Raw genomic sequence first — 26,197 nt, 5'->3', positions numbered from 1 at the left:
GCAGCTAACGAGATTAGTGTGTAGATTAATTAAACAACAAAGCCTAATGTACTGCTGGTGTCGTCACTGAGCTGAGGCTTGCTCCAGTTAAGTCAACTGGATAAAAACAGACTTAAGGGCCCCTTCAGTGTATATTTTAAGTCACAGATATTTTTGGTAACCAACACTAATAAACAGTAAGTGGACATGTCCTTAACCCACATATATGGTTGATGTCAGCTTCAGTCTCACCAGTAAATATTTTTAATTTTTCACACCTCGCTCAAATAGACATGCCCAACAAGCTTTGAGTTTTCAAAAAACAAATGAAACATCAACATTTTTAATGCAAAAAATATTTTATTTTTTGCTTTTAAATGTAAAATGTGTAAAAAATCCCAAAGACAAATGATTAGTGGTAAAACTTGTTTTGAACAGGACAAACTGACGGACATACAGTACAGCAGCCAGTATTTCTATACACAATATGTCATGACCAAAGTCAACAGCTTATACATTCATTCTCTTTTTGGGACACAATGTTAAAGAATAGCATTAAAACAAACAACGTTGTACAGTCTAAAGTTAAGATACCACCATGTGTATCAGTTTGTAAATAATAAATACCTCATTGTGAGGAAAGAACAACCTTTGCCAAGGGTATACAGGAAATGTTCCTACCATTCAATATTTAAAATAAATATTAAGTTCCACTTTTAAACAACCTAAGTCCACCTTAACATCCATAGCTCTCTGTCTAACAAGACACTTTCATCACTATGAACAAATAATCTCAACCACTGGTCTACTGTACTTGCATCTGTGCATGCATCCCATATACAGTTTTAACAGCAACTTCAGTCCTCTACTCCTCATGTTCGGCTCTGTGTGGCCATGTTGGCTTCTCCTCAGGTGTCATCAAAGAACTGTTACTTCAAAACATTCGTTATCTGATGCCCTTAAGAGACAACATGTTCTGTATTCATTTGGCAGTCGCCACGTCTACAGGAGAGAGAGGGGACAGTGATTCATCTTTTAAGGAGCCATTTTCCAAAAAGGGCAACAACAGAATACCCTTGTAAGTATCTACAAGTTACTGTCATTGTATAAATCAATCAAGAGGAAGTAGTTTTTATTACTCTAAGTACACTGCAGAGGCATTGATCAACACAAGTCGTGCACTGGTCTTATTTGGAAATCATTTGAAGGTTAGAATTTCATACTTTTTTCTATAATTTATTTTGCATTATAATATAGTAGTTCTTTACATGCACAAAACTCAACAATGATTTGGTTTGTGAGCGAAAAAAAAAATCAGCAAGGGAAGCATGCAAGGAGGTTTTACCTTTGTATGCATCATAGAGCTGTAAAATATTTGATGTGAAGGTTACTAACCACACTGTCTTAGAGCATAAGATAAAATCCTGTTTATGGACCACATTCAGTATCTAAAGTGTGAACAGGATATCACTTCAAAAGTATTGTATTTCTTACAAAACCTTAGTTTTACATAGCACATTTCCTCAATGAGTTCACTATAGCACTCAAAATACCTATGCTTCCTTCAAGGTTACACTTTTAGGTTAGACTTTCAATGCATGACATCAAGGTTCAGTCTCCGGCACTCACCTCATTGTGCGGTATGCAGTGATGAAAGTCCACCATCTCTGAGACTAACTTTTCTGATCTTGTTGTGTAGAGTTGTCTGGGGATCTACGGAGACAGACAGTAGACAGGCTCAGTGTTCGCTGTGTGCTTCATTAATATATTATAGCTCCAGAAACACCTCAAGTAGAAAAATCAGATGCAATGCAAATGAAAGCAAGCAGTATACTCTACTACATGAGACTATACCTACAACTACTTCTGCGCAGTCTGTTGTTTGACTTGGCACAAAGAATCGTCAGTGTTGTGGGTGCTGTGTACCTTAAACTGTCTAAACTGTGTTTGATTCTGCGGATCAAAGCTGCTGAGGAACTACTGAAGGTACACGGGGACCCTGATCCACATTTATTTACCATTAAAGCCACAGTGAACAGTTTCAAAGACACTTCCTCAACAGACACTTTGTCAACTTTGATGGTGAATTTCAAATTCTGAACACAAAAAACAAAGATAATTGTGATAAGAGCAATTTGAACTTTTCTGATAATTTGCAGATTTTGTTAGAGCGTATTAGTTTATATTAGTTGACAGTTTTTGGTTAGTTATTTAGTAGGTTTAGTCATTTGTGCTGCACAGCACAGTATACCTCAATACTCAGATGTATATTTTCAATTGAGGCAAAATGTTCTTGCTCAGACTGTTGGGATTGGGAAGAAGCCGAACTTGAAGAACATGGCAATGTGGACACCTGAGTTAAGACACCATCATCATTCTCAAATACTGGGTTCACCCTCAAAGTATTCTCAAAGGCATAGGGAGCAAGGGTGTGCCTACAATGTAAAGGAGATGAGGCGGTGAATGAAAATGCTTTTAAAACAAAAAGGAAACATCCTTTGAATGACAGAAACACTTAAAAACGTGTGCAAAAAAATGGCTCATACTTACACCAAAGTTACAGCTTTTCTGGTCTTTATACATTTCTTGTTAATGAAAATCAAAATGCCAATGATGGCACAAACAAAGCAGAGACTTCCCACAAGGCAGGTTATAATTAGCGGAGGGTCTACCGGCATCGACACCAGCTCATTGCAGTGCTCTCCATGGTAGTGCCAGTATTTACCTACAGGGCATCTGAAAGAGATGAGGAAATATATATAGGTTAGAGCAATGCATCCTATATACTGTAAACCAAAATAAAATGAGTTTCACTTTGTCTGCTGTTTGCACATATTTCATAAGAAATGCTGAAGTATCTTAAATAAATACCTCAATAAATATGTCAATGGTGTAGCCATAAATAGACCCAGTGAAAAATAAATAACTATATAGTATAGTATATATAATAATAACTTTTCTAATGAAATAACTGAATGACCTCCGCATTAGGTCTTGCCCTAACATCCTGTTTCATTCATTCTCTGTGCTGCTTAAGACCACCAATTTCAACTGTAAACCGGGAATGAAATTAAAAACACACTGAAGCAGCATATGAGAGTCCACTTTGATGAGTTAGTTTCAGATATGTCATTAATCAGTACATTAGCTAGACTAGCTCGCTGATCTCACTGTTTTCTTCTTTTTGGTACATTTGAGAAAAGTCTGACAACTAAGATTTAAGCATTGGCTGCTAAACAGGAACAATAATAGAAAGGAACTATTAGATGCACATTATCTTCTCCACAGCATCAATACAGTATTTGCTTCATCTTGAACTTCTGGGTGAGATAACATAGCTCAAGTATGCACGTTTCTCAGCAAATCTTGGATGTACCAAAAAAAAGGATTTGAAAAAGTGCCTGCTTGCGCTCGCATCTGCATTACAACACAATAAAGAAAGAGATGAGATGTTGTCATGTTGTTTGTGTTCTCTTTCATTTGTCAGCTGCTGTGTACCTGCAGGTGGCTCCATGCCCAGGGATTATTTCGCACAGGCCTCCGTTGAGACAATAGTTTGGCTGCAAAGTGCAGGTGCTCTGACACGGCAGGCCGTTCTCGGTGCTGTAGCCTGGATCACACAGACACTCTGCCTCCTCGGTCCAACTGTTTACCACGCAGCGTGAAAACTCATTGCAGGCCAGGAACTTACAGGGGTCTGCTTGGTCAGCTGAAACCAACAGAGAGGAGAGAGGAAAGGGAAGAGAAGAAGCAGATGAGAAGAGAGAGGTAGAAGAAATACACCAGAGAGGTGATAGCTCATTAACATTAATGCACGTCTCTCTCGGTCTACAGATTCAGAGGGGAAATAAAAGGCCATTTTGATTGATGTGAATGTAGGTATCTGTTTTCAGTAAGGTCCACTAAATGAGGTCACAAACAGTCATGAACTCGTCCAAGCAAAAAGATTTATACAGCACCTCACCCACACTGCAAGAGACAGCAGAGTGAGGAGGCATGTTGTGTCTGATCTTGTAGCATGAATGAGCATAAGAACAGATTATGTTTTTTTTTTCTGGATGAGGTGTCCACATCCTGTCATCACATCTTCCAGGATTGCCATATTTCATTCACACAAAATGAGCAAGGACATTTCACCTGGTTCCACTTCCAAGGAGCGACTGTCAATCTCGATGTCAAGCCGTTTAGATGCTGCATTACAGAAGTCTTCGAGCACACAGTGCACAGCTTCTGTGACATTATATGGTACAGGCTTGTCCAGTTTCATCCTGCTGTTTACCACGACACTGCCGTTCCTGAAGTTTAGAATTTCCAGCTGCTTAAATCCAGTCAAATTGGACTGAAGATATGGCAGAAGCTGTGGGGAATGAGAGGGAGAGCAAATTAATTTCTTAGGGAAATTAAACAAGTCCTGTTTCACCAATTTACTCAACTACTCCTTTTCAAGTTTTTCTAGATGTTCTGAAGTATCTCATTTAAAAAGCATAGTTTTCTGTGCAGTTAGTAATCAGTGAGAAAAAGGTCTTGACTTGCAGCAGGAACGTGGAATATAGTGTTCCTGGGAACCAAGATTGATTTCATTTTATGGGATGAAAGATGAGTCATTCTTGATCCTAGGAGGACTAAGATTTTAAGACTCTTGGATATTTAAAGTAGGTGAATGAAATTATGTCCGATTCATGTCCTTGTCAAGAGTCGGTGAAGATCTGTGTCCTCCTCCTCAGAAGACCAGGGGAGCAAGGATCACATTGACAGGACTGAGTTTGTCATAGTACAGCTTATTTTAAATTATTCAGGTCACATTTTAAAGTGTGAATGCTATGAATAGTTCACAATTAAATTTTGATGCAAGCATGAAATTTCTGCCATTACTGTGTTGACTGTGTAATTAGATCCAGAACAATATTAGGGTTAGGTTTATAAACATTAGTATAAGAACACAGAATGTGTTAATTCTAGTCACGGAAGAGTCAGAGAACACATGATGAAGAGATCAGACACTTGCAAAGACTTGCAAGACAACAAAGCTATCTCAAGTCAAAGACATCTATAATATATGCTGTTTGGTGGAGGCTTTATCTCAATATATATGCAATATTGCTATGTCAAGTGTCTCTGCATAACCCCACCAACACTGCCCTACGAAGTCAAAACAGTAATGATATAGTTGCTCAAAAATAAGTGCACATTAGAATCTTTGACATTTTCACATCTGTTTTCCCATAGAAAAATTATTATACCAAAGAAATTTGCAAGTTTGGGGGGCTGGGGGGGGGTAAAGGTAAAAACCGAACTGCAGTGATAATCTGGCTATAGACTAGCTGATCAGATAACATTAGCTAATGCCAATTTACCCCCTATTTCCTTCCCGTTTCCTGTAATTCAAAAATCAGTTTTGATACGTTAACATCTTAGTAATTGAGTTTGCTTTACCACATATATAAGGCAAGAGCAAAATCTAATCATTATGGAGGACAAAAGTTCACCAGATAAGCTAGTCTGGCTAAAAGTTAACTAGCCTAGCTTAGCAGAGTAGCATTTACTGCCCCTGGAATTAGCATGGTTTGAGCTAACTCCACCTTTTAATCACAATAATGTAATGTATCTAAAGACTGAGATAAAGATAAAGACTCCTAATAACCATATTAATCAAATTAAGGTTTTCCAATTTATATAGGCTATATGTTTAGCTGAGAAACTTCAAACCCTATTTTCTCAACATTGCTCTTTGTGTGGTTACTGCTCTCTGTCACAGCATCACCAACACCTACAAAAACATCTGTTTCGTAAAAACACATCTAACCACTCACATAACTCACTTAGAACATTGTTGCATTTAAAAATTTTCCCTCAGACTCAGACTTGCAGCTCGGATAATTGAGGAGCCAATCTATTAGGTCTATGGACTTGGACTGATGACAGTGGTGATATTTAGACGGGGAGGAAGTCAACCAGCTCAAGTAATGGACCTGCATCAATGTTCATCGATCTGAACCACTCTCCTCCCAACCAATTCATGTTCACTCCAGACGAGGCAAACATCAAACCACTGCAGTGTGAGAGGGGGAGATTACGATGCTTTAGCTGGCCTGGCTGTCGAGCGGGAGATAAGAGGCCTTAAAGAGCTCTGCTCTGATCGGGTTACTTATCACTGGCAGACACTTTACTGAGGGGTAGGTCCCTATAGCTAATAGTCTCTGAAAGAAGAGTACGAGATTGTCCAACATCCAGAACAAATGGGCAACAGGGTGCTGTACAACTGGACACACAGCTAGCTGTTTGGTCATCCATTTGTCTCAATGCAGAATGTCATTTTATACATGTACACTGTAGATTAGATACCAATCTGTGGCTCTATTGCCTTCCACACAAGGTCAAAGCCGAGTCCTTTCACAACAAACCTCAGTACAGTCTGTACTATCGACTAAGGAACCGTAAACATTCTGTTCCTTTGCCGCCTATATACACTAGACTTTTGTAAAGAAATACATTCAGCATAGAACAAATACAGCCATAACTTCATACTTTGACACAATCACATTTGCCTCTCAGAGGTTACACTTGTATCTACTGGTTCTTGTTTTGGAAAACCCAGCGAAACATCCCTTCTCCGATGCCAAAAAATTAAAAAAGTCACAAGGAATATTACACTGCCATGAAAATGTTTCTGATTTACTGGAGCAAATAAAGTCATTCCAACCTCCATGTCCAAATTTATTGGTTGCTTCACAAACCAGTAGGTACAGGAGTAATGGTGGAGTGTGGCAGAGGAGAACAGGAAGGCTGAAAGCTACAGTATCATAAAGTGTCCAATATCCAGAGAAACATTACATGTTTCATTATGTCCATTTAAATGGGCTGCGTAATGTATATTTGGCATCTCTTACTCATAGTTCCTGCTATTTTTTAGTGGTTTATAAACCATCTAGGACCAGTTTGAAATATTTGTTTCAAAAAGTGTCCCATCTCTACTAAATAGCCCATTTAAAGGAAGATATCTTAATGGGAAACTGACTAAAGACAATATATGGTAAAATACTTACCAGTTCAATCAGCTGACCACATTAGTTTTGCCAGGAACTTAAATAGATTGATTAATGAGGAGAACTGCAGAAACCACGGTTTGGGCAACCATTAAAGATTGGAGATGGAGTGTTATTTGTTATTGCTTTGTATTATCGTATGTCATAAATATCTGTGTATGCTATGTAATTTCTGTCTGTGCATCCCTACCTCTTTATATCTCCTGCGCCAGTGAACACAAAGATTTTGTCTATATCTGGTATAAAGAAATTGTCTAATAATTAATTATGAACCATTCTGTTCAAGAATACAAAATTAAAACAGATCCAATTCATGGCACGAATCATCAAACCTACATCTTTTCACATTCTTGTCTAATACTATAATAAATACGTGAACATCTTCTGAGAGAGTATTAAGATATAATACATTATTAGCCATTTATCTTAACCCTGAAGGCTTATCACTAAGAAAACTGTAAGCCCACCTTCCCTAGTAGCTCACATTCCCTCTGCTCCTTGGCATTGCAGCAAACAGACAATACAATTTTTATCTATGAACCTCCTCAATTTAAGGCTCAGGCATTCACATAACACAGAGTGGAGGGCACCTCTTAACAAGCCTAAAAATGCATCCTCTCTAACCTCGGGGTAAACCTTGAGACTAAATAAACATGTCAAGAGATGCTTCTTTGTTTGATGTAAGCTAATAGGTGCAGGTTTAAAGAGAATATGTACATTGCATTTACACATAACTGTTCTAAAACAAAATGACCTAAACCAATCAGTGATCTATTTTGTTTAATTGCCTTAGTTGCCTGTAGCAGTACATAAATACAGTATGTTTATAATACCAGGTAACCCACACGTTAACACTGCTGCAACACGCATACAGATGTCCGCACAAACCTGACTGATGTCGCACTAAGCAGATTGGAACCATTAATAGCACAATGTGTGTGGTGCTGGAACTGACCAGAATTACTTAAAGCTTCTTACCATCAGTCACAAACCAATGACTAAGGCAGACCCATGTCCCATGATTCAGACTACCCAGGGCTAGTTTGCTGTCTACCACGTGTAAAGCAATACAGTTCTAGGAAGATAAAATGCATAAACCTGCATTAATTAATGCACTCATTCACTGAAAGTTTATCTTTAAGGCTTACAACATGCACAAACACACTGGTCAGATCTGTAACACACACATATGGGCAACATGTAGCCTGCAAAAATAAATTCTGGATTTTGTCGGTGAGAAACTAACTGGCCTAACTTGACTTCACTTTTCCCCTACATACTTCATTTCTCATTTTCAAAGAGAAAACTGTAAGAAGCATACACTGTACACATATACACACAGATTTAGCCAAAACAACAGACAGACAGATAATAATCAGTGCAAGTTATATAATTATACAAAGCAGCTTTGACACGCAGAAACTCTTTAGTATATCACACCAGAGAGCTTGTCTGTACAAAGAAATGACAAGTTGTTTTGCTCAAAATGTTAATCTTTAAAAAGGAATAATTCAATGTTTTTGGGAATCCGCTTATTAGTTAAATGAGAAAACTGACACACCTCTTATATCCTTTAGCTAAATATGAGGCTGCTAGCAAGTGACTAGTTAGCCTAGCTGGGTAAAGAGACTGGAAACAAGGAGAAACAGCTATATATTGTTTAATTCATACAAAACCAAAGTTAACTTTTGGGTAGAGCGAGGATAGTTGTGTTTTACCCTGTTTTCAGTCCTTATGCTAAACTGAGCTAACTGACTGCTGGCCACCTAAACAGGCACATATATAGTACACACCCACAGCACACACTGCTGGTTGATAGCTATCATACAGGCAACGTTTGTGTGTGGTACATACTGTCTGGGGTGAATAAATACATTCTGCAAAAACAATCCAGCTGTCAAATTTGTGCATAATGCAAGCCAAAGATTCACATAACTTTCTGTTTGAACACACCATAACCAGAATAAAAAGATTTTACACAATGCTGAACTATTCATTTAGATGGTTTTAAATGTTTAGTTTTGTTGGTTCTATTAATACATTTCACTCAGAACTCACAGAAGTCTCTTTTGTGTTAATATTCAACAACAAAAATCCCTTGCAGACAAATCTTACAAAATGACACTCTTAGAAATCAATCAAACAGAATCTAAACAGTGCCTGAAAAAAGCCAAAACTTTAGCACAATTCAAAGAGTTAAGGCAAAACACACAAAAACAATCTTAACAATATTGGAACCCAATTCACAGACAAAACCACAAAAAGCAACGGCATGAAGCAAACATAATATCTAAAGCGAAGCCGAAAACTAAAGCTGAGTATTTTAGAAAGGTTAGAAATGTTAGGTGCTTTCAGATTGTTTGATACTGCATTTCAGAAAGGTTAGTTAAGAAATAGAAAGGTCACGCTCTCTCTGAGGCATTGGAGATGTAGTTCCAATATGGAAAAAAAAAATACCGGTATGGAGGCTAAAGTCGTCTGTCTCCTAAGCCCAGATTTACTGGAAGCTCCAGGGTTTGGCGAGTTTCTGGACCCAGAGTGCTGTGTCTAAGTGAAACAGAATAATTTGACCAGTTTTTTCGTTATACTGTTGACACAATGGCTCCTCTGATATTAAAACATTTGCAGAATTGATCAAGAATTTGGCGATTGGTTAAAGCCTTGTCACACTTTACAACACTTACACACGTAAAAATATAAATTTGTCATAATTTACTGTTACTGTCAGAATTAACAAACAGCTGTGAGGATAAGGCACATCCTCATTTGTGCAGGACAGCAATATTTAGATTAAGCACCAACTGGGGGCTACTCTAAAATGTCCTTGCATTTGCTAAAATATCACGTAAAACGTAAATATAGAACAAATGTACTTTTATCACATATTTCAGCTTGGGCTACAAAAGCAAGTATGAGAATGAAACATGGAGAAGCATGATATCCAGCACAAAAGCATGTGTACCTACCAGCTCGAGAAAGGTATTCTCCAGTGATTTATACTCCGGGGAGCTCTTGTTGAACAGGTCATCAGAAAACATCATGTTAGTGACCCTCAAGCTAAAGAAAACCACTAACTCTTTGCTCTTGTCCACTGCGGCCATCAGAGGGGTGCTGGCTTGTCTCATGGCTGGTGCAGCTGTGGATTCGTACGGGCGTTCATCAGACTCTGAAGGGAATCCACTACCGCTCTCTTCCTCCAGAGGCTCGGTAACCTCTGCCTCCGTCCCGTTCTGACTTGGTCCTACCTCCTCTTGAATGTTGGAGTTCTCAGCAGTAAGGTCCGTTGAGACCAAGGTAATTCCGCTGTGCCCTCCAGGAGACTCATCTCTGTCTTCAGGGGCTTCGCCGCTCTCTACAGGAGATGGCAAAGGCTGCACATCTGTTTCTGGTTCAATGCCTTGGACTGTATCCTCATGAGGTGATGGTGTGGAGACTGGGACTGAAGCTTCTGTGAGAGTTATCTGCATAACTGTAGGATCTGTTGACTCCGGTACATCAAGGTTAACCTCACCAGGTTTATCACTCCTCACTTCCTCAGGTTGGGAATCTGAAGTTGCCAGGGGAATGTCCTCGTTCTGTGGCTCTGGATGTTCTTCATTGACCCCATCAGCTGGATCAGGTTCTTGTAAAATAAAACATATCATGAAAGAGGTTTTATAAGCAGAGGGAGTTACTTTGTGTATGAAACAAATACACCGGTACACTAACTGTTATGTACAGGTATGACTGCAACTTAGACACTACACTCATGCATCATGTTCTACTGCAATTTTATGGCTTAGGTTTAGGTTTCTCACATAGACTCTGTACAGTGTTGTTGCTGTTGTTGACCTAATTCACCTCTGCTGCCATTATTCTATGACTTCATGTTAAAAACACATTACAGTTACCGGTTTTCTTTCCATGAGCTAGATGGGAGGATCGATGCTACTTTCATGTCGGTTCATCAAGTATGGAGTTAGAGACAGGAAGCAATTAGCCTAGCTTAACAAACAAACTGGGAACAGGGAATGATTCCCGGTTTCCTCGTCCCAAAGTCTATGGGATTTTTTAAATGGATTTTTGGTTAGATGACACAGGCTCAAGGCATTTTCACTATTTATTCTTTGACATAAAATACGTCAGTAAATACCCTTAATAAACGTCTTAATAAAGGTGGTCACTAACAAGTGGCTAAATAAGACTACAGAGATTAAACATCACCGCGATGAACACAAAACATTGCCAGTTTTCGAACTATTACTAACTTCCTTTCACTTTGTGAAAAATATTTTTTTCCACCACCCAGTAAGTGTGGATCATTTGTAATCAAATAAAAAGCTATGGCAAGAAATAAATAAACAAATAAATGGCAATATAGTTCAGTTTAAGGTAAATTAGTAACCTTATCCTTACCTTATCCCTCCCACCTCTTTCCCATCATCAGCAGAATCAAAACTCAGAAACCAGACAATGAGTGTAAAGCTGGAAAACTTTACACCATAATCTAATTTTTGGTTGATCGATAAAGATTCTTTGAATTGCCTCTCCTGATTGAACTTCAAGATCCTGCTTAAAGACAAGATTTCACCTGAAGTAGCCTTATCGTCTGTCACCTGTTCTTCAGGTTCAACCTCACCTCCGTCATCTTGTTCGGTTGGTGTAATTTCCTTCAACTCCGGCTCTGCCTCCTTCTCTTCCTGCTGTGTGGCTGCTTCCAGTATTGTGTCTGGAGTTATAATATCATCTGCCCCTTCAGCAGAATCTTCTGTGGACTCTTCTTCTACTGCTGCCATCAAAGGAGTCTCATCAGAGACGGCAGAAGTGGCTTCTTGGAGGATGGTTGGGATAAAAGGCACAAAGGTGTGTGTTTCTGGTTTGATTGTAGAAGCTTCCAGAGAGTTTTCTATCACTGCCACTGTGGGGAAGAAACTTTGAATGGGAGTTCTGTCCTCTTTTGAATCCTTTGTGGTGTCTTCCTCAGATACTACGCTATCAACAGGGTTCAGGCCGAGCTCAGCAACTGGATAAATTGTGGTTACTGAAATGGAAAAGTTAAAACATTTATACAGCTTTAAAATCCTACTCTGAACACTACCCTATTATTTTATATTGTTAGATACGAGTATGATAATATTCTTACCAGCCTCAAAGCTGAGTGTCTGTATGTCCAGCGGTAGTGACGGCTCCTGTTTTAAGGCCTTTGTAATAATGTATTTCAGTTTAGGAGCATTTACATCCTCGCCTGTCTCCGTCTCAGGCTCCTCAAGACCCTCAGGATCATCACTGAGCTCTGTTTCTCCATTAAAGACCACGGCGTAGCGCACAGACACATCCTCCGAGCTGATTAACACAACAAATCATGTCAGAATCCCTCAAAGCAGACAGACTTCACTGGCAATAGATGTCTACTAAGGCAGAAATGTATGAGTCATTTCCCATAACAGAATATTTTGGGAAATGTCAGAGTTTCTCTAGAGCAATAAAACACCTCAGTAAAAGCCACTACAGGGGAAAAATATGAAAATTTTATGTTCTGGGTCTTATTTACTTGTGTTGTTTTGTCAAAATTAATCATAAATACATAACAAAATCATAGCGCCAAATCTTTAATAAAAAACTTAATGAAACTCACCGAAATCCCAGAATACGAATCTCTTTGAATCCTGGAACTTTTTCAAACACAAGAAGCATCTATACAAAGAAAAAAAAAGAGAGAGAGAAATGGGTATGAAAGAAACATGCCTATGCATGCAATACTGGGCTTTTGTCATGTCTATCTCTATATTTGGTGATTTTATGAGCTGAAGGAGTAATGTTCCCTTAAAGGATTTCAAAAGCATTCTGCACATTTGGTCAACTTAAAAATCTTCTAAAAACCAATTACACTAAAAGAAAAAAAGAAATGCATTGTTACAAAAATTGAGGTCCATAATTCAAACAGGAAAATAAAGCAAAAGGGGCAAAGCATGCGGGCAAGTCTTACAAGGAAAGCAATTGATCATAAGAAGCCAAAGGCCAAAACACAATAAAGGAAGCATGGATAATAAACCTATGAGAGGAAGGCTTGGGATTTGATGAGGGGATTAAGAACAGGTGTGCATGTGGGCAAAACTGCAGGGTTGGGGAGGAATTGCAAATGTTCCTAAAACTATATGTTTTATTAAAAATAAAGATTATTTCTGCTCGCAAGTTATTTAATTTGGTTACCTTAGATACGAAGTACGGCTTGCTGGGAAATCCTAACTGGACCAAGGAGCATGCTCCCTGTGATTTCTGATAAATTGCGTGAGTGGACGTCAATTTTTTCCCCCTCAACGTTTGAGCAAGAAGCAAATGTTCTTCAGCAAACAGACGCAGAAGTTAAGTCGCATAATGTTTAGCAGGTCCAAACAAAAAAAAAGCGCTTAGAAGAGGAAGGACAAAAGAGAAGAGGATTGGTGTACAGCTAAAATGACGAAATTAGATGAGTCTTTTTTTTTTTAAACTCATCATGCTTCAACTTAAGTTAATGCTAGCAATGTTGACGTGCAGCCGGAAGCTAACGTTAGCTGCAATGGCTAAACTCGCAATAGAAAACAGCAGAGACCTGGGATTTGGACTTGAGCAGTGTTGTTGATGACTTAGTTTAGCGACGGCGGATGAACTTCTAATGGGTGAGTACTGGTTTCTCTTTTTATGGAGTGGGACTAGGGATTTAGATCTATTGCAGTCTGCACCTGTCATATGTTAGAAAAAATACGCAGCTACTGTGGTCTGTGTGTATGATAACATTTGGCTGCTGTGTCGTTGATGATGAAGGATGAATTCTGGAAAGGCAACTGCTTGTGTGATCAGGTGTCTTTCATGTTTGATAGTTGGAGAAAGGCTGTGGTGGTTTGAGTCCAGGGCAGGCTGGTAGAGTAGAGTTGATCAATTTGACAGGAAGGCTGCTGTTGCCCAATATGCTGATCAAAGGCTAGTTTGCAGGATGAGAGTTGCCTGATGAGTATCTCCATGGTGACATAGCCTTTGTCTGCAGTGGCTGTGTGTGTCCTTGCATGTGAGCTTGTGTTTGCACTGGGGCCAATCACGATTATGTTATGCTACAGATTGGTAGTAGCCATATCAGGCACATGCAGATGCAACTACTCTTGTTTCTTAATCTGACATCAGCAAAAGCAGCTGCTGTTGCATAGGACAAGCATTTCAATTGTGTTGTGCAAGTTTGATGCAGAGTTTCAGGAATGAACATAATCAACATTTGTGCATAGTTTGAATTTCTGTGTATTTCTGCTATGTACACTTATGGCCTCTCTGACAGCCTGCACTAACTAACTGAAGGCCAAAAAAACATTTCTCTCAATTGAAATGATATGCCAGTAGCTTTTCACTGTCAGAAGTCATTCTTAAGAGCTGTGGTCAGAGTCTCAGTCGATGCCTTCTTACTCTGAGATTATCTACATGATTAGATCTTACTATTCCAGGCTTGTGGTCATTTAGAAGTCTTATCTTAAGTCCTGTGGTTGCAACTTTAAAGCTGTTAAATCAATCAGGGTAGGTTTTACACCTGAGAATATATTTTATCATAAAAACTTTTAGCCACATTGAACTCACTGTAAGACAACTTGCATAATGAAAGTGAAAGAATGGGTTTTGTTTTGAAAGGGAAAAATAAGGTGAGAGAAATGTAGAACAAGCAAAGGCAAAGAGGTAATAAGTGGCCAATCAGCTGTTGTGTGAAATGAAGTTTAATAGAAGACACATCAGCTCAGAGAAGCATTAACATTAACATACTGTGGCACCGTAAAATCAACACTTGACTCTCACCTTATTTGTGAGCTCTCGTGTGATGTCGTTGTAATGTGGAGCCTCAGGATCACGGAGGAGCTCGCTGTATGTCGGGTCCACGATGGTGACGCTGAACTCAACAATGTACTCCTCATAGTTCTCTTTTATCATGTTGGGATTGTCTTTGGTCTGGAAAACAGAAACATTGCAGTAACGATAATGATATGTTGTGGTCCAGGTAGTAGAGTTTTAGCACATAGGAATGTGATTCTGAAAAAGGAGGTCAAAGGTGTGGACTATCTCACCACATCGGCCTCAGTTGGAAGCAGAATCAGAGGGGGTGTCCAGGTGCCTGTGATAAAAACACCAACTCACCAGTTAATTTATGAGGCTATTATATAAATTTATTGACAACAGTTAAGTTCAAAAAGTAGTGCAATTGCTTTAATTGAATAACATTGATGCATTCATGTCCAACTCACAGTCCCTTCCTGGCTCTGGGGTTCTAGTGACAAATCTGGAAAAGAAAAACAACATGGTGGAGGTGTTAATAGCTTCTCTCATGCTTCCATTGCCTCAGAAAATGAAAATACCGATAATAATTTTATATTCCTAAAGAAATGACTGTAAACACAAACGGGAAACTCACAATTAACGCAAATAGTAAGAGGGAAGTTTACACCTACCCTTCATTCTCAGTCTGCTCGGCCACTATCTGGAAATAAGAAACAGGATATCGGCTTTCACAGATTTACACTGGAGATTAACAAGAAAACAGACCTGCAGTAAAAAAAATATTGTTATAAATGTGTTTGTGCTGCACTCACTCTGGCCACCATATCCAGATGCTCCTGAGAGCTGCTAAAGTTTTGAGCCAGGTCGTCCATGCAGAGGTTTTCATGCTGACAGGTGTAAACCCACGCTCGGTACTCCTCTGAATTTGGGACCCTGTCCAAGAAGATCCGAAACGCTTCCCAGATGGCTTCCTGACAAACTGAACATAAATCACAGAACTTTTTGGATGTCTTGTTGACTTTTGTGAGAAAATATCAGATGAAATACATCACACTAACAAATAAGTATTAATATATAGAACGAGGATGGCTAGACAATGGCAACAAGGACAAAAACGACGGAAAATAGAGCATAGAAAAAAATAAATAATTGATCATAAAGACTGTTGTTGGTATTGATCTTGGCACCTCTGCCTGTGGGGAGTTTACTACAATTTAGAAATGTATAAGCTTTTAATTTCCTGCAGAGAAACCTTTCAGTGCAGCTTTAGTATGAATGTACTGCACAAATAAGTCCACACTGCCACAATGTTGTAATATATAACAAAATGTATGTATATAATGTGATATAACTGGGACAGCACAAAACGGTAGTAAGGCCTGGCTCAGTAAATGTCAAAATGTATGTTAAAGAAACATTGACTGTTTATGGCATTCTAGTGAATATTCAAGTCATGAGCACAGAGACCCCCTCAAGCTACAGTATGTTTTGTCTGCCTATGTGGTGGAAACAAGCTCCACATTGTCCAATATCTTGATGCCTGTGGGAAATTTATTCTCTGACAAACTAATTTCTGGAGCAAATCCATTACGTCCAATACACCAAATTAATCAGCCTCATTTTAAGATCATACGCCACAGCAGCTGTCATGGAACAATTTGCATTACCAACCAATTGTAACAGTCAAGGTGTCAATCTTAGCCTCTTAAAATCATCCACAATCCATCCGTCTTGATCAAAAGATATTTGCACATAACTTCATTATATATAAGTGTTTCTCTGTGTGGCTTCCTAAACTCGGCAGTGAACAGCTTTGGTGCATCATCCAGTGGCATCACGACAATGTCACCAGGCTCAACACAAAGAAAACAAATGCTAAAAATCTTCATACAATTTAGAGAATCATATATATTTGTGAGGACTGAAATATATTTTCTTTTCCTTTCAAATTAAAACATGAAAAACATCCAAGCAGCAGCTTTTTGTTCAACTGCCAAGACGTCTCTGTCAGATTAAGTGATTTACTCTCATTGACAGATTCCATGTTTTAGAAAAGGGGATATTGATTGCATTGCAAGATGTTCAGTCATGATTATGCATAAAGTTTAAAAAGTTCATTCACAGTATACCTTCACATCAAAGAGTAACAGTGCATCTCCTTTTTACCTCTGAGCTTGTAATAGGCGCGATGGCTGCCGATGACAGCTTTCATCGTCTCCTGGGGACACACTTTGACCCCTGTGGTGAACACCGCTGACCTCTTTGTCCGATGTCCGTCCTGCTCTGCTCTGACATTTGTAGTGTGTCTGATTGGTCTAGAAGCTTCCAGAAAGTGTCTGTATTTCACATCCCTGAGTCCAGAGAAACCGTGGTCATGAAGGTCTGCAAGAGCATTCAATGAAGTTAGAAGTTTAGGAAGAATTATTATAATGTGGCCTATTTTAATGTTTTTTTTTTTTTTTTTATACAGTATTCAGAAAATGAAATTTGACTAAACATGAAACATCTGAGCACTGTGGGAAGTAGCTGAAATTTTGTGGACTATCATGTAAGTGTGAGATTTCTCGCTCATTAGTACAGAGCGTTTGTGTGGACGACTGTTATAATTAACAGCTGATGGGTGATAATACAAAACCAAAACTGCACTCTTTGTAGTAACTGCACTGTAGTAAGTGACATAATGCACTTAAATTAAGATAAATGGTGGGGTTTGTTTCTTTGGCAGTTGCAATATAAACAGCTTCACAATTTCAATGAATATTTCAAACACAAAAATCTTGGATGTTGCCAAAGCAAAATTCTGTTTATGTAACCTAAAATTAAGTTTTCAAACATAGCAAGTGTCAAAGTGCATCTTTGTAAGCCTTACAGTGTGTATCCAGGAATCACATGCTTATAACCAGCTCACTCAGGAGTATTTGATGTGACAGATACTTAATCCAACAAGTTACATCATTGCATCTGTCTAGCCCTCTTACTGTAAATTAACTGCTGCTCTCCTTGTCATTGCTTTATAAAAAGCACCTGGCTTTGCAGTGAAAAGTGTATTTGCATGGAAGGTGACTGTCCCTATTCTGGGACCATATAACACAAAGAAATCCTCTGTGTATCCTGTTAAGTTGCAATGAGTTATTTGAGCTTTCAGTTCACTGTAGTGTAAAAACGTCTGGGCCTGAAGCTTGAATGTGCTGGTTTTCAACTTGGAAGTCATTTTGAATGCAGGGAAAGTGCACAGATGTGTAAAGAAAGTGAACGAGTGACACTCTCTTCTCCCTAAGGAACAGTTGCTGAGACGCCCTTGGGCGACTCAACTTGACCTTGCCTCACTGAAGCTGCTCAGTGACCAGCAGTGTAAGGATGAGTTTGTACTGGGCAACGTCCTTGTGCGAATGTGCAGAAATGCACGCTTGTGGATTACAGATGAAAATGGATGTGCGTGCACAAGCAAACCTTAAAGAGATTAAAATAAGAGGTGGTAGAGGTGATAACCCAGCTTTTTTTTTTAGCTGTTACTGAAAACTAATGCTGTGATATGGGTACGTTCGAGCAATAACACACACACACACGCCTGTTTCCAAAAATTATTTCACTGCACACATGATGAGAACTGCCCCAATTTTCGGATCCCCTTAGTAAAGAAAACAAGCTCAGTCACCCTGCTGAGGTATTACAGGAAGATAATTCTGCACCATTACACAAGCCGGTGTGCCAGTCAACTCTCTAACACAGTCACCCCATTGAGTAAAGCTATTTTAGAAGAAAGGCACTCATTGTGATGCCAGGTGGCAAACCTCAGAGGGCTTCTTAAGACAATAAGCCAGGATTTATGAGCCCCAAAACACAGACTGGAGGTCCAATAAGAAACTGTGCCTCCTCTGGATTAGGGAACAGAATGAAGGTTATGAAAAAATAAAAAGCAAGTGATTGTAAATAATATAATCACTGTTGTATTGGCATCAGACACGGAACGTTTAGCTGGAGCCATCTTTTACATAAATCCTTAGCTGTGCTACCTGATCTTCAGCATGTAGCAGCAACACTGTGTGGACCAAAAACTGAACCACAAGTGACCACATAACACAGCAACAGTCCAGAGGTCGTCAAGTGAGAGGATGCTGCCAGCTTTAAGTATGTGTATTAGTATCTGCAGTGGGTGGACATAATATCACAAACACCTGTAGAAACAAGCGCAATGCAACACAAGGACGTGCAAACAAAGCCTGCAACATATTATACAAAATTGCATTTGGCTTTAAAACATTACTGAAATTTCACTATTGAATTTACTTGGCATAGAAGTTAAATTGAAAATGATCTTTGTTTTTATTTATGTTCTGATTACACAGATGACGATAAGATAGTAATGATCAATTAATTGGTTGAATGGCCGGAAGAAGGCCGGATCTCGCAAATATGATGATTTGTTTTCTCTTGTTTTTGTTCTTTACTCTGTCTTAGTAGGGGCTTTGCACTGTTGATCAAATAAAACAAGCAATTTGAAAAAGTTGCCTTGGCCTCTGCTAGTTAGTTAATTTTATATTAGACAATAATAATCATTGTACAAGGGTTTTAATGATATGATTTAACACTGATTCGTTCTCTCTGAGCTTGTGTGTTTGTCTTGTTTAAAATGTGATGTTACAGGTAATTGTACAGTTAGTGTTGGAATGGAAACACCATGTAGCTCTGGCGCACTGTTTTCATATCGCAATTGCAAATTATGATGATTTCTGTTGTCACAGGGTTACATTTCTATGTTAACCTCATGTAGAATTTGCATTGTAATATTCTTTTCTGTTTAGACATGTTTATTCAACCCAACAACAATATGTACTAGTAGTACGAGTAGCCTTTAATAAGGAATTAGAGCTTGTTCAAAACACAGGCATTCATTGATGTTTTGCTCGAGGAAAAAAAAAGAAGAAAAAAACTGTGTTAATCTCTGTATTACGCATAAATAACAACCTCTACAATGAACAATATTGTTTTCCTCGGATCCAAATTTGGCCTAACACCAAGAACATGCAAAGAATGTTTGGCTATTGATGTTGTAGCCTGTAGCATTTTGGGCAAGTATGCCCCCTGTTTAGTGTCTGCCAGGCAGACCCATTCACCAACAAACCTTCCTTTTCCAAACCTTCCAGCAGGTCAGACGGTGGCCTGACATTTAGCCAAGTCATGTGTGTTTTCACTAAAAATCACGCCACCAACACAACATTTGAATGGGTTTTGGGGAAGCTTGAAGACTGACTTGCACATGCTCAGACACGGGGGCCTGAGTGAGAGGAGGGAGTGTTAGAGCAGGCCTTAATGCCCAGAGCAGCCACAGAAAGGCCTCACAGCAGAATTACAAGCCAGAAAAGATTAGCGTCCTGCGACACTGCAAACAGAATGGCTTTTGTTTCCTTCAGGATAATGAGCTCACCCGGGCACATCACGCTGAACAAGACAACCAGTGCGGACGCAAATGTTATCACTGGTGAAACGATGCTATCTTTCTCAGTGAACATCTATTATATGTCACCGCCTGTTAAATTCACAGTGAATATTCATGACCTTAAAAGTGGCTCGTTGGCTGCTTGACATTTTCTAAAAATCAATGTTTGAGAATGAGCTAGCATTTTGTAGTCTGCAGAGTTATTTCAACTGCAAAGTCACAGACACACACACACACACACACACACACACACACACTTCTAACTGGAAACCCAGTTGTCCTTGAAGTGACTCATCAGCTCTTTAAGTCTCCTGTCATGCAGTAGAGCCTCACTGATAGAAACCTGGAGGTAGATCTTTACATCAAAAGATTTCTCATCAACTTAAACTGAAAGGAATGTAGACAGTGTCCTTTTTTCTTACTTTCAATTCTTCATGATCCATTTGTGTAAAAGAGGCGTGCAGAGATACATTATTGGCTTACTATTTTATTGACAGAAAAATGCTGTCTCAGAGTTAGATTGTTGTAATACTGAAATCTGCTGTGTTCTGCATGTACAATAGAAAAGCAATAACTAGAATCCCAGCCTGGATTCTTACCTTTGATTTGACTTGCTTGGAGGGTAAACAGACACAAAGTGAAGAATAGTCCTGACTTCAAAAGCATGATGGGCTTATTTATGTGGTTTTCAAGCCCGAAGTTGTCATTTGTAAAGAGACTCTTGCACACAACAATAAGATCCAGAACCTCTTTATCTCAAGTCCATTAGCAGAGTGCACCAGAGGAGGGAGTCCAGTCCACTCCTGTCTGTGCTCCAGCTCAGTTCCTCAGCAGCAGCTAGTTCCTGGATGCTGTTGGATCCCTGTAGACAACAGCGGTGGCTGCATGGATGGATGAGCAGAGGGAAGCAAGGGAGGGAGGAGAGGTAGAGGAAGGAGAGACAGGGAACGGATGGAATTTTGGCTCAGGAGTTTCCTTGTATGTTGTCAGTGTGACAACAGTGATGAGGTTAAAAAAGCAGGCTCCGCTTTGAGTCTAATCTCTTTACCTTCTTCTTGCTGCTTGTAATCCCTGCGGGGCCACGTGGCCACCCGGCCTCATCCTGTTAGCCACCTTCTGGACCCTCATCTGTCAGCTGAACAAACCTGGGGATCTGCCAACCAGCGCAGACCAGATAACTACTCTCCTCAGTCGCCCCAAGTTTATCACTGACGGCCAGACTCTTTGTGAGTTCCTGTCTGCCTCTACGTGTCACTGTCCGGCTGCCTAACTCTTCCTCTTATTTCTCTCGGTTAAGACTCCTTCTTCCTGGGTGCCCTGGTGGTTTTGGGTGTCAATTGAGGTCAGGATTGCAGTTTTGTTCTGTACAGTACACCCAGCTACCAGTCAAACAATGGGCCCCTTTCTTACTCTAGCTTCACAGCTATGTTCAGCCTTTAAGGCCTCTCTTTTGATTGTAAAGAGCAGTGTCCACTTTTAACCCTGCCCTTTCCTTTCGTCTGTATGTTGGCTGCTGCAGAGGCACCTGTTTGATCTACCTCCTCTGTTATTTGTGAGATGAGGGACAAATGGACCCAACAGTACTTCCTGAAGTGTTGCAGTAATTCCAGTTGCACTGTGAATAAGCCTCTTCTTCTCTGGTCGCATCCAAAATTATTTTGACTTGATAGGCACTGCTTCACAGAAAGAGGAAAAAAAACAGGATCAGGATTGTCTCCACCAATGATTCTACTCCTCTACACGTCCTCTCTTCTCTCTGCAGGTTTGGGTGTTGAGGGTGACGACTGTGTAGAAAGAAGTGGAGACAGCGGAGGCTTGTGTGGCCTTTCATATTATGGTGTATAAAGGTGGGAAGGCTCCATGTTGTTAGTCTCCACCCTCGCCTCTTCCTGTGAGGAGGATTAGCTGCCCTTGTTGGTTGTTAACAATTTGCTGCAGTAAATAAGCCTACTCAAGAGCAACATAATCCATCCTGGCAGTAATCTGAACCTTGAACTAATGATTGTTGTTGCAACTTTATAGTGACACATTTTGAAGCGGCATTAATTAGTGTTTTGCCCACTAGGGTGCACAAGTTGTCCTGGCTAACATGTTGGAAGACAATTTCCTACGTATTTCATTGAGTCACTAACTTTGGTTGTGTGCCGTTTGGTGCTGAGCAGTAGAGTACAGTGGGGTTTTTTTTTTTTTGTTGAAAACAGCTGCCTGCTTCAGATGGGAACAATGCGAATGGGAGTGAATAAAAACAGTACAGTTGTGTGCTATAAAAACAAATAATGAGCTGAAACACACTTAAAAAAAGGTTGGTAGAGCCCAGGGCAACTGCAGAGTCAGATCATAATTATCTTTGGGTTCATCACTGCAGAGCATCTTTCACATCACACATATTAGTGCAGCTCTAACCCTTGATTATCAAAAATTAACTGAAATGCAAAGAGAGAGGTTGCTCAGTACTCTTTTCTGCTTTTCAAGCCTTTGCTGTGTGTTCATTTCTCTTTATATTGAAGAATTATTCTGCGAACTAACGGAGTAAATTCGCACAATTGCACTAAACAGCTTCCCTTATTTTTCACTGTGTTCCTGTTGACCTGTTTTGGAAACTCATTTGATACATTTTACAGTTAATTTCATCTTATAAAACAATCTCATTTAAGTTGTGTTACATTTAAGTTGAAGCTACATTACACCCACACTGCGACTTTGTGAGGACTGCTTTTACATTTGTTGACTTTTTTACATACAAGACTTCGTAACCAAAAGGTAAATTAAATTTAAGATTAACATGAAACTATACATGTATCAACAGAGTTTAGACTGATAGTCTTTTGTACACTTTACATATGTTATATAATCAAACCTGACCATTCCAGTTTATGACCCTGACCCAAATCCATCGGGATTACGGTCAGGGTCCGAGATCAGGTAGCGGTCAAGCTTAAGTTAAAGATTTTAAAATTAACTCTGAGGATTAGGAGAAAATTTGACATTGAGCCCCAAGTGTTACTATTAAGTTAAAGTCTGAAATTAGTTGACACTAATGCAAATTCATTGTTGAATTTTAGCATCATTTATGCATAAAAGCAGCCTAATTTTGTAGCTGACTACAAAATGTACATTAATAATGTATTTTTAGTTTCACTGCATATTTATGACTCACTTTGATATTTTTCCCAAGATAAACAAATCCTTGTCAGTCTCAACCAGGATTTTATTCAGACAAGTTTGACCTTCTCCCAGTGGCTGATGACTTGAATCATTGTCCAATTACAGAGGTCAGTTTAAATTATGCAACAGAGGGAAAGTGGTACTTGCCATCTGTCAGAAAGGGTTATTTCATTAGGGACAGAGCCAGGGTGTCTCTGGCTGGCAGAGTGTGCCACAGTAAAAGACACCTCTGCTGTTAACATCCATTACCTGCAGCTCTTACAGTAAGATATGTATGTGTGCATGTGCATGCATTGTTTTATGTAATGTTTTAATCCAGAACATGTTTACATAAATAATTGGCCATTTTGATACTAAATTCAGATCATGCAACATTTGCATTTTCATTGTGTCTGAATGTCAGTGACCATCACTATTAAAGTGTCCCAGAAGTAGAACCACATATTTTTCAGCTGCTCTTCGAAGACGCAACACAGTAGGCTAACAACATTTTAATACATACGCATATAAAAACTTCTCATGCCAAAGAGATAGATAGAAAGTATACATTTTGATGATTACCATCTTGGTAATTCAGTTTGCCATAACCAAATAAGGCAGTAGTTAAATCCAAGCACAATGACTCTTGTGGAATTCATACAATTTAGTTTGATTAAGCTATGTCACATATTTATTTGTATCAAATTAGAGATTCATTTATTATTGATTCCCTTTAAGCATTCATTATAGACAGGCAGGCACTAGCAAAATAGAGCTACATTTAATCATTATGAACTGATATCAGAATTTTGTTTTTTTCCATTTTTTTATTATTATTATTATTATTATTATTATTATTATTATTATTGGCCAAGGGCACTATCTGCATATTTTAGGTCTTGGTTCTTAACCATTCTAAACAGATATAAAAATAAAGTCATTACATCTTTTGTATCTGTTACACAGTTTACACTGTCAGAAAACTTAAAAAAAAATATCTGTTTCACTGCTTCTGTAGTTACTTCTTCTCTGCCTTTTGTAGAGCAGCGAGGCACGAGATACAACATACAAAAACCTGTGTGATTCATTTCCCGTGAGGTCCCTGCTTTTAACCTTCCCTTGGAGAGCAGAGAAAGACGAGGGCCTGTGGGCTAACAGTCTAATATTAGTCATGTTTGTCGTAACACTCCTCTTTGGGAAAATCCACTCTGGGCTGATTATCAGTGTGATCCACTCCACTAGACCTGCAGCAGTGAAAGTACCATTGCCAGTGTGGAGTCTAAATGCTTGTGCCAACATCAACTCTGTGACCTGGCACTGAAGTTCATACGTGAGGATGTTCTTAGTCGTCCATAATCTGTGAAGAAGATGTGCTCATAAGTGTAGTAGCCTTTAGAATGTGTAAAGCCCTTGAACCTGTTAACACTCATTTAGACACATTTAAACAGCTGTGTGGAGAGTGACTGTTAAAGGTCAGTCCTGGCAGCATGTATTCATGGATAACCGTCAGGATGGTCAGTATGTGCACTGGCAGTAACATATCTGAGGCTGTTGTTGTTGTTGTTTTGTTTCGGCTGCTCCCATGAGGGGTCGCCACAGCAGATCACCATCCACATATTTGATTTGGCATATGGTTTAGACCAGATGCCCTTCGTTATGCAACCAGGGTTTCAGGGGAGCCAGGGATTGAGCCACCAAACCAGGAATCAGACGCCAATGTGCACAAACCAAAATACATATATATAAAAAAAACATCAAAAACAATAAAGGGGGTGTACACCCCTTCACATATTAAAATATTACCTGTCAAATCTGTACAAACATCATGTGTTTCCCATTCATGATGTTGTGCTCCAGTGATGTGTCCCAATTAGCAAAACCACCAACAGAGGGCAGCATATTTAACTGTCCCCTCAGGAGGCAAAATAACAACAGTTTGAAGTCAGTGAGAAGGAAAAGTATGTTCAGCCTCTGCAGATACACAAATAATTCAGTCATAGATATGATACATGTTTTTTCCCAAGTTACATTTTCCTATTACTCATGTCAATTATGGCTGTAGAATTTATGAATTCTCAGTGGATGGATTATGTGAAGTTAGTAAAAGAAAATCAGACCAGAATCTAAAGGAATTTATTTCAGTATTTCATTCTCACTATACAGTAGATATCTTATGGAGTTCATAGCGTTAAGGTGATTGATGATGCACATACATGCATACATACAGGGAGTGTGTGAAACATGAAATGTTTTTTCCTTTCCTTTCAGAAAGGTAACGGAGAGCTCAGGATGTTGTGATTACATAAATGCATCACTTCTGATGGTCTAATGATGGTCACAGACGATGGTCACGGACCATTATTCAAGACATTACCATCATAGCATTTAAAACATAAAAAGGTTAGTATGCAGAATCTGATGATGATGATAGCATGACTATGGAAAAAAAACATGCTGACAAGATTGGGATTGTGATGGATTGCAACTTTTGAAGTCTATAATAGCTGATTCTTATGATATACATAAATTGATGGAAACTATGATGGAAATGTTCTTTTGAATATGTAAAACAAACCATGCTTTGATTTGGAAAATGATCAACAGTAAGATTTAATCTGTAGTAAAAAGGCTAAACCCTGCAGGAGCGCTGGTATGAGCCTTAAAAGTCCTATCTGGTTTAGTAAATAACAACTTCTGAAATGCTCACTACAAATGTCAAGTAATGACTTTGGATAGCTGTTGTCTGAGTGCATATTATAAGCACTATATACAGTCAGTGATAAGTATGAGAGTCCTGCAATTTTCTACTCTCCCTAACAGCTGAATGTGT

The 26,197-nt window shown here is 39.1% G+C and overlaps 1 protein-coding gene across 5 annotated transcripts; it reads right to left on the bottom strand.

The window, feature by feature from the left end:
- Positions 1-203: 203 nt before the first annotated feature.
- Positions 204-21,525, bottom strand: impg1b (interphotoreceptor matrix proteoglycan 1b). 5 transcript variants are annotated; one of them, XM_056392742.1, is made up of 19 exons: positions 20,823-21,525; positions 16,953-17,168; positions 15,599-15,765; positions 15,458-15,486; positions 15,254-15,288; positions 15,077-15,123; positions 14,811-14,960; positions 12,637-12,695; positions 12,145-12,344; positions 11,641-12,042; positions 9,989-10,644; positions 9,480-9,569; positions 4,117-4,336; positions 3,478-3,688; positions 2,530-2,715; positions 2,231-2,414; positions 1,609-1,692; positions 1,325-1,343; positions 205-981 (listed from the first exon to the last, which is right to left on the bottom strand). In XM_056392742.1, exons 1-19 carry the CDS (start codon positions 20,887-20,889, stop codon positions 962-964), a joined length of 3,042 nt encoding a protein of 1,013 aa, XP_056248717.1. In that variant the 5' UTR covers positions 20,890-21,525; the 3' UTR covers positions 205-961. The 5 variants fall into 5 exon arrangements, 4 of the variants coding, with proteins under 4 accessions (XP_056248719.1, XP_056248717.1, XP_056248716.1 ...); XM_056392741.1 differs by lacking the exon at positions 1,325-1,343; XR_008829318.1 differs by lacking the exon at positions 2,231-2,414 and having other exon boundaries at positions 947-981.
- Between the last annotated feature and the right edge of the window lie 4,672 nt (positions 21,526-26,197).

The sequence above is a fragment of the Seriola aureovittata genome, chromosome 13 (assembly GCF_021018895.1).
Source record: "Seriola aureovittata isolate HTS-2021-v1 ecotype China chromosome 13, ASM2101889v1, whole genome shotgun sequence".
NCBI classification, from domain to species: Eukaryota; Metazoa; Chordata; class Actinopteri; order Carangiformes; family Carangidae; genus Seriola; species Seriola aureovittata.
Note: the sequence above shows the minus strand (reverse complement) of the source record. Positions and strands in the feature narration are given on the sequence as shown.

What these genes read in the sequence shown, in the direction of transcription:
- impg1b (XM_056392741.1), bottom strand. Translation starts at nt 20,889, where the DNA reads ATGCTTTTGAAGTCAGGACTATTCTTCACTTTGTGTCTGTTTACCCTC. An exon ending in CACGAGAGCTCACAAATAAG is followed by an intron (nt 12,696 to 14,810) that starts GTGAGAGTCAAG and finishes TTCTTTGTATAG; the next exon opens with ATGCTTCTTGTGTTTGAAAA. An exon ending in GACACTCAGCTTTGAGGCTG is followed by an intron (nt 12,043 to 12,144) that starts GTAAGAATATTA and finishes TTTCCATTTCAG; the next exon opens with TAACCACAATTTATCCAGTT.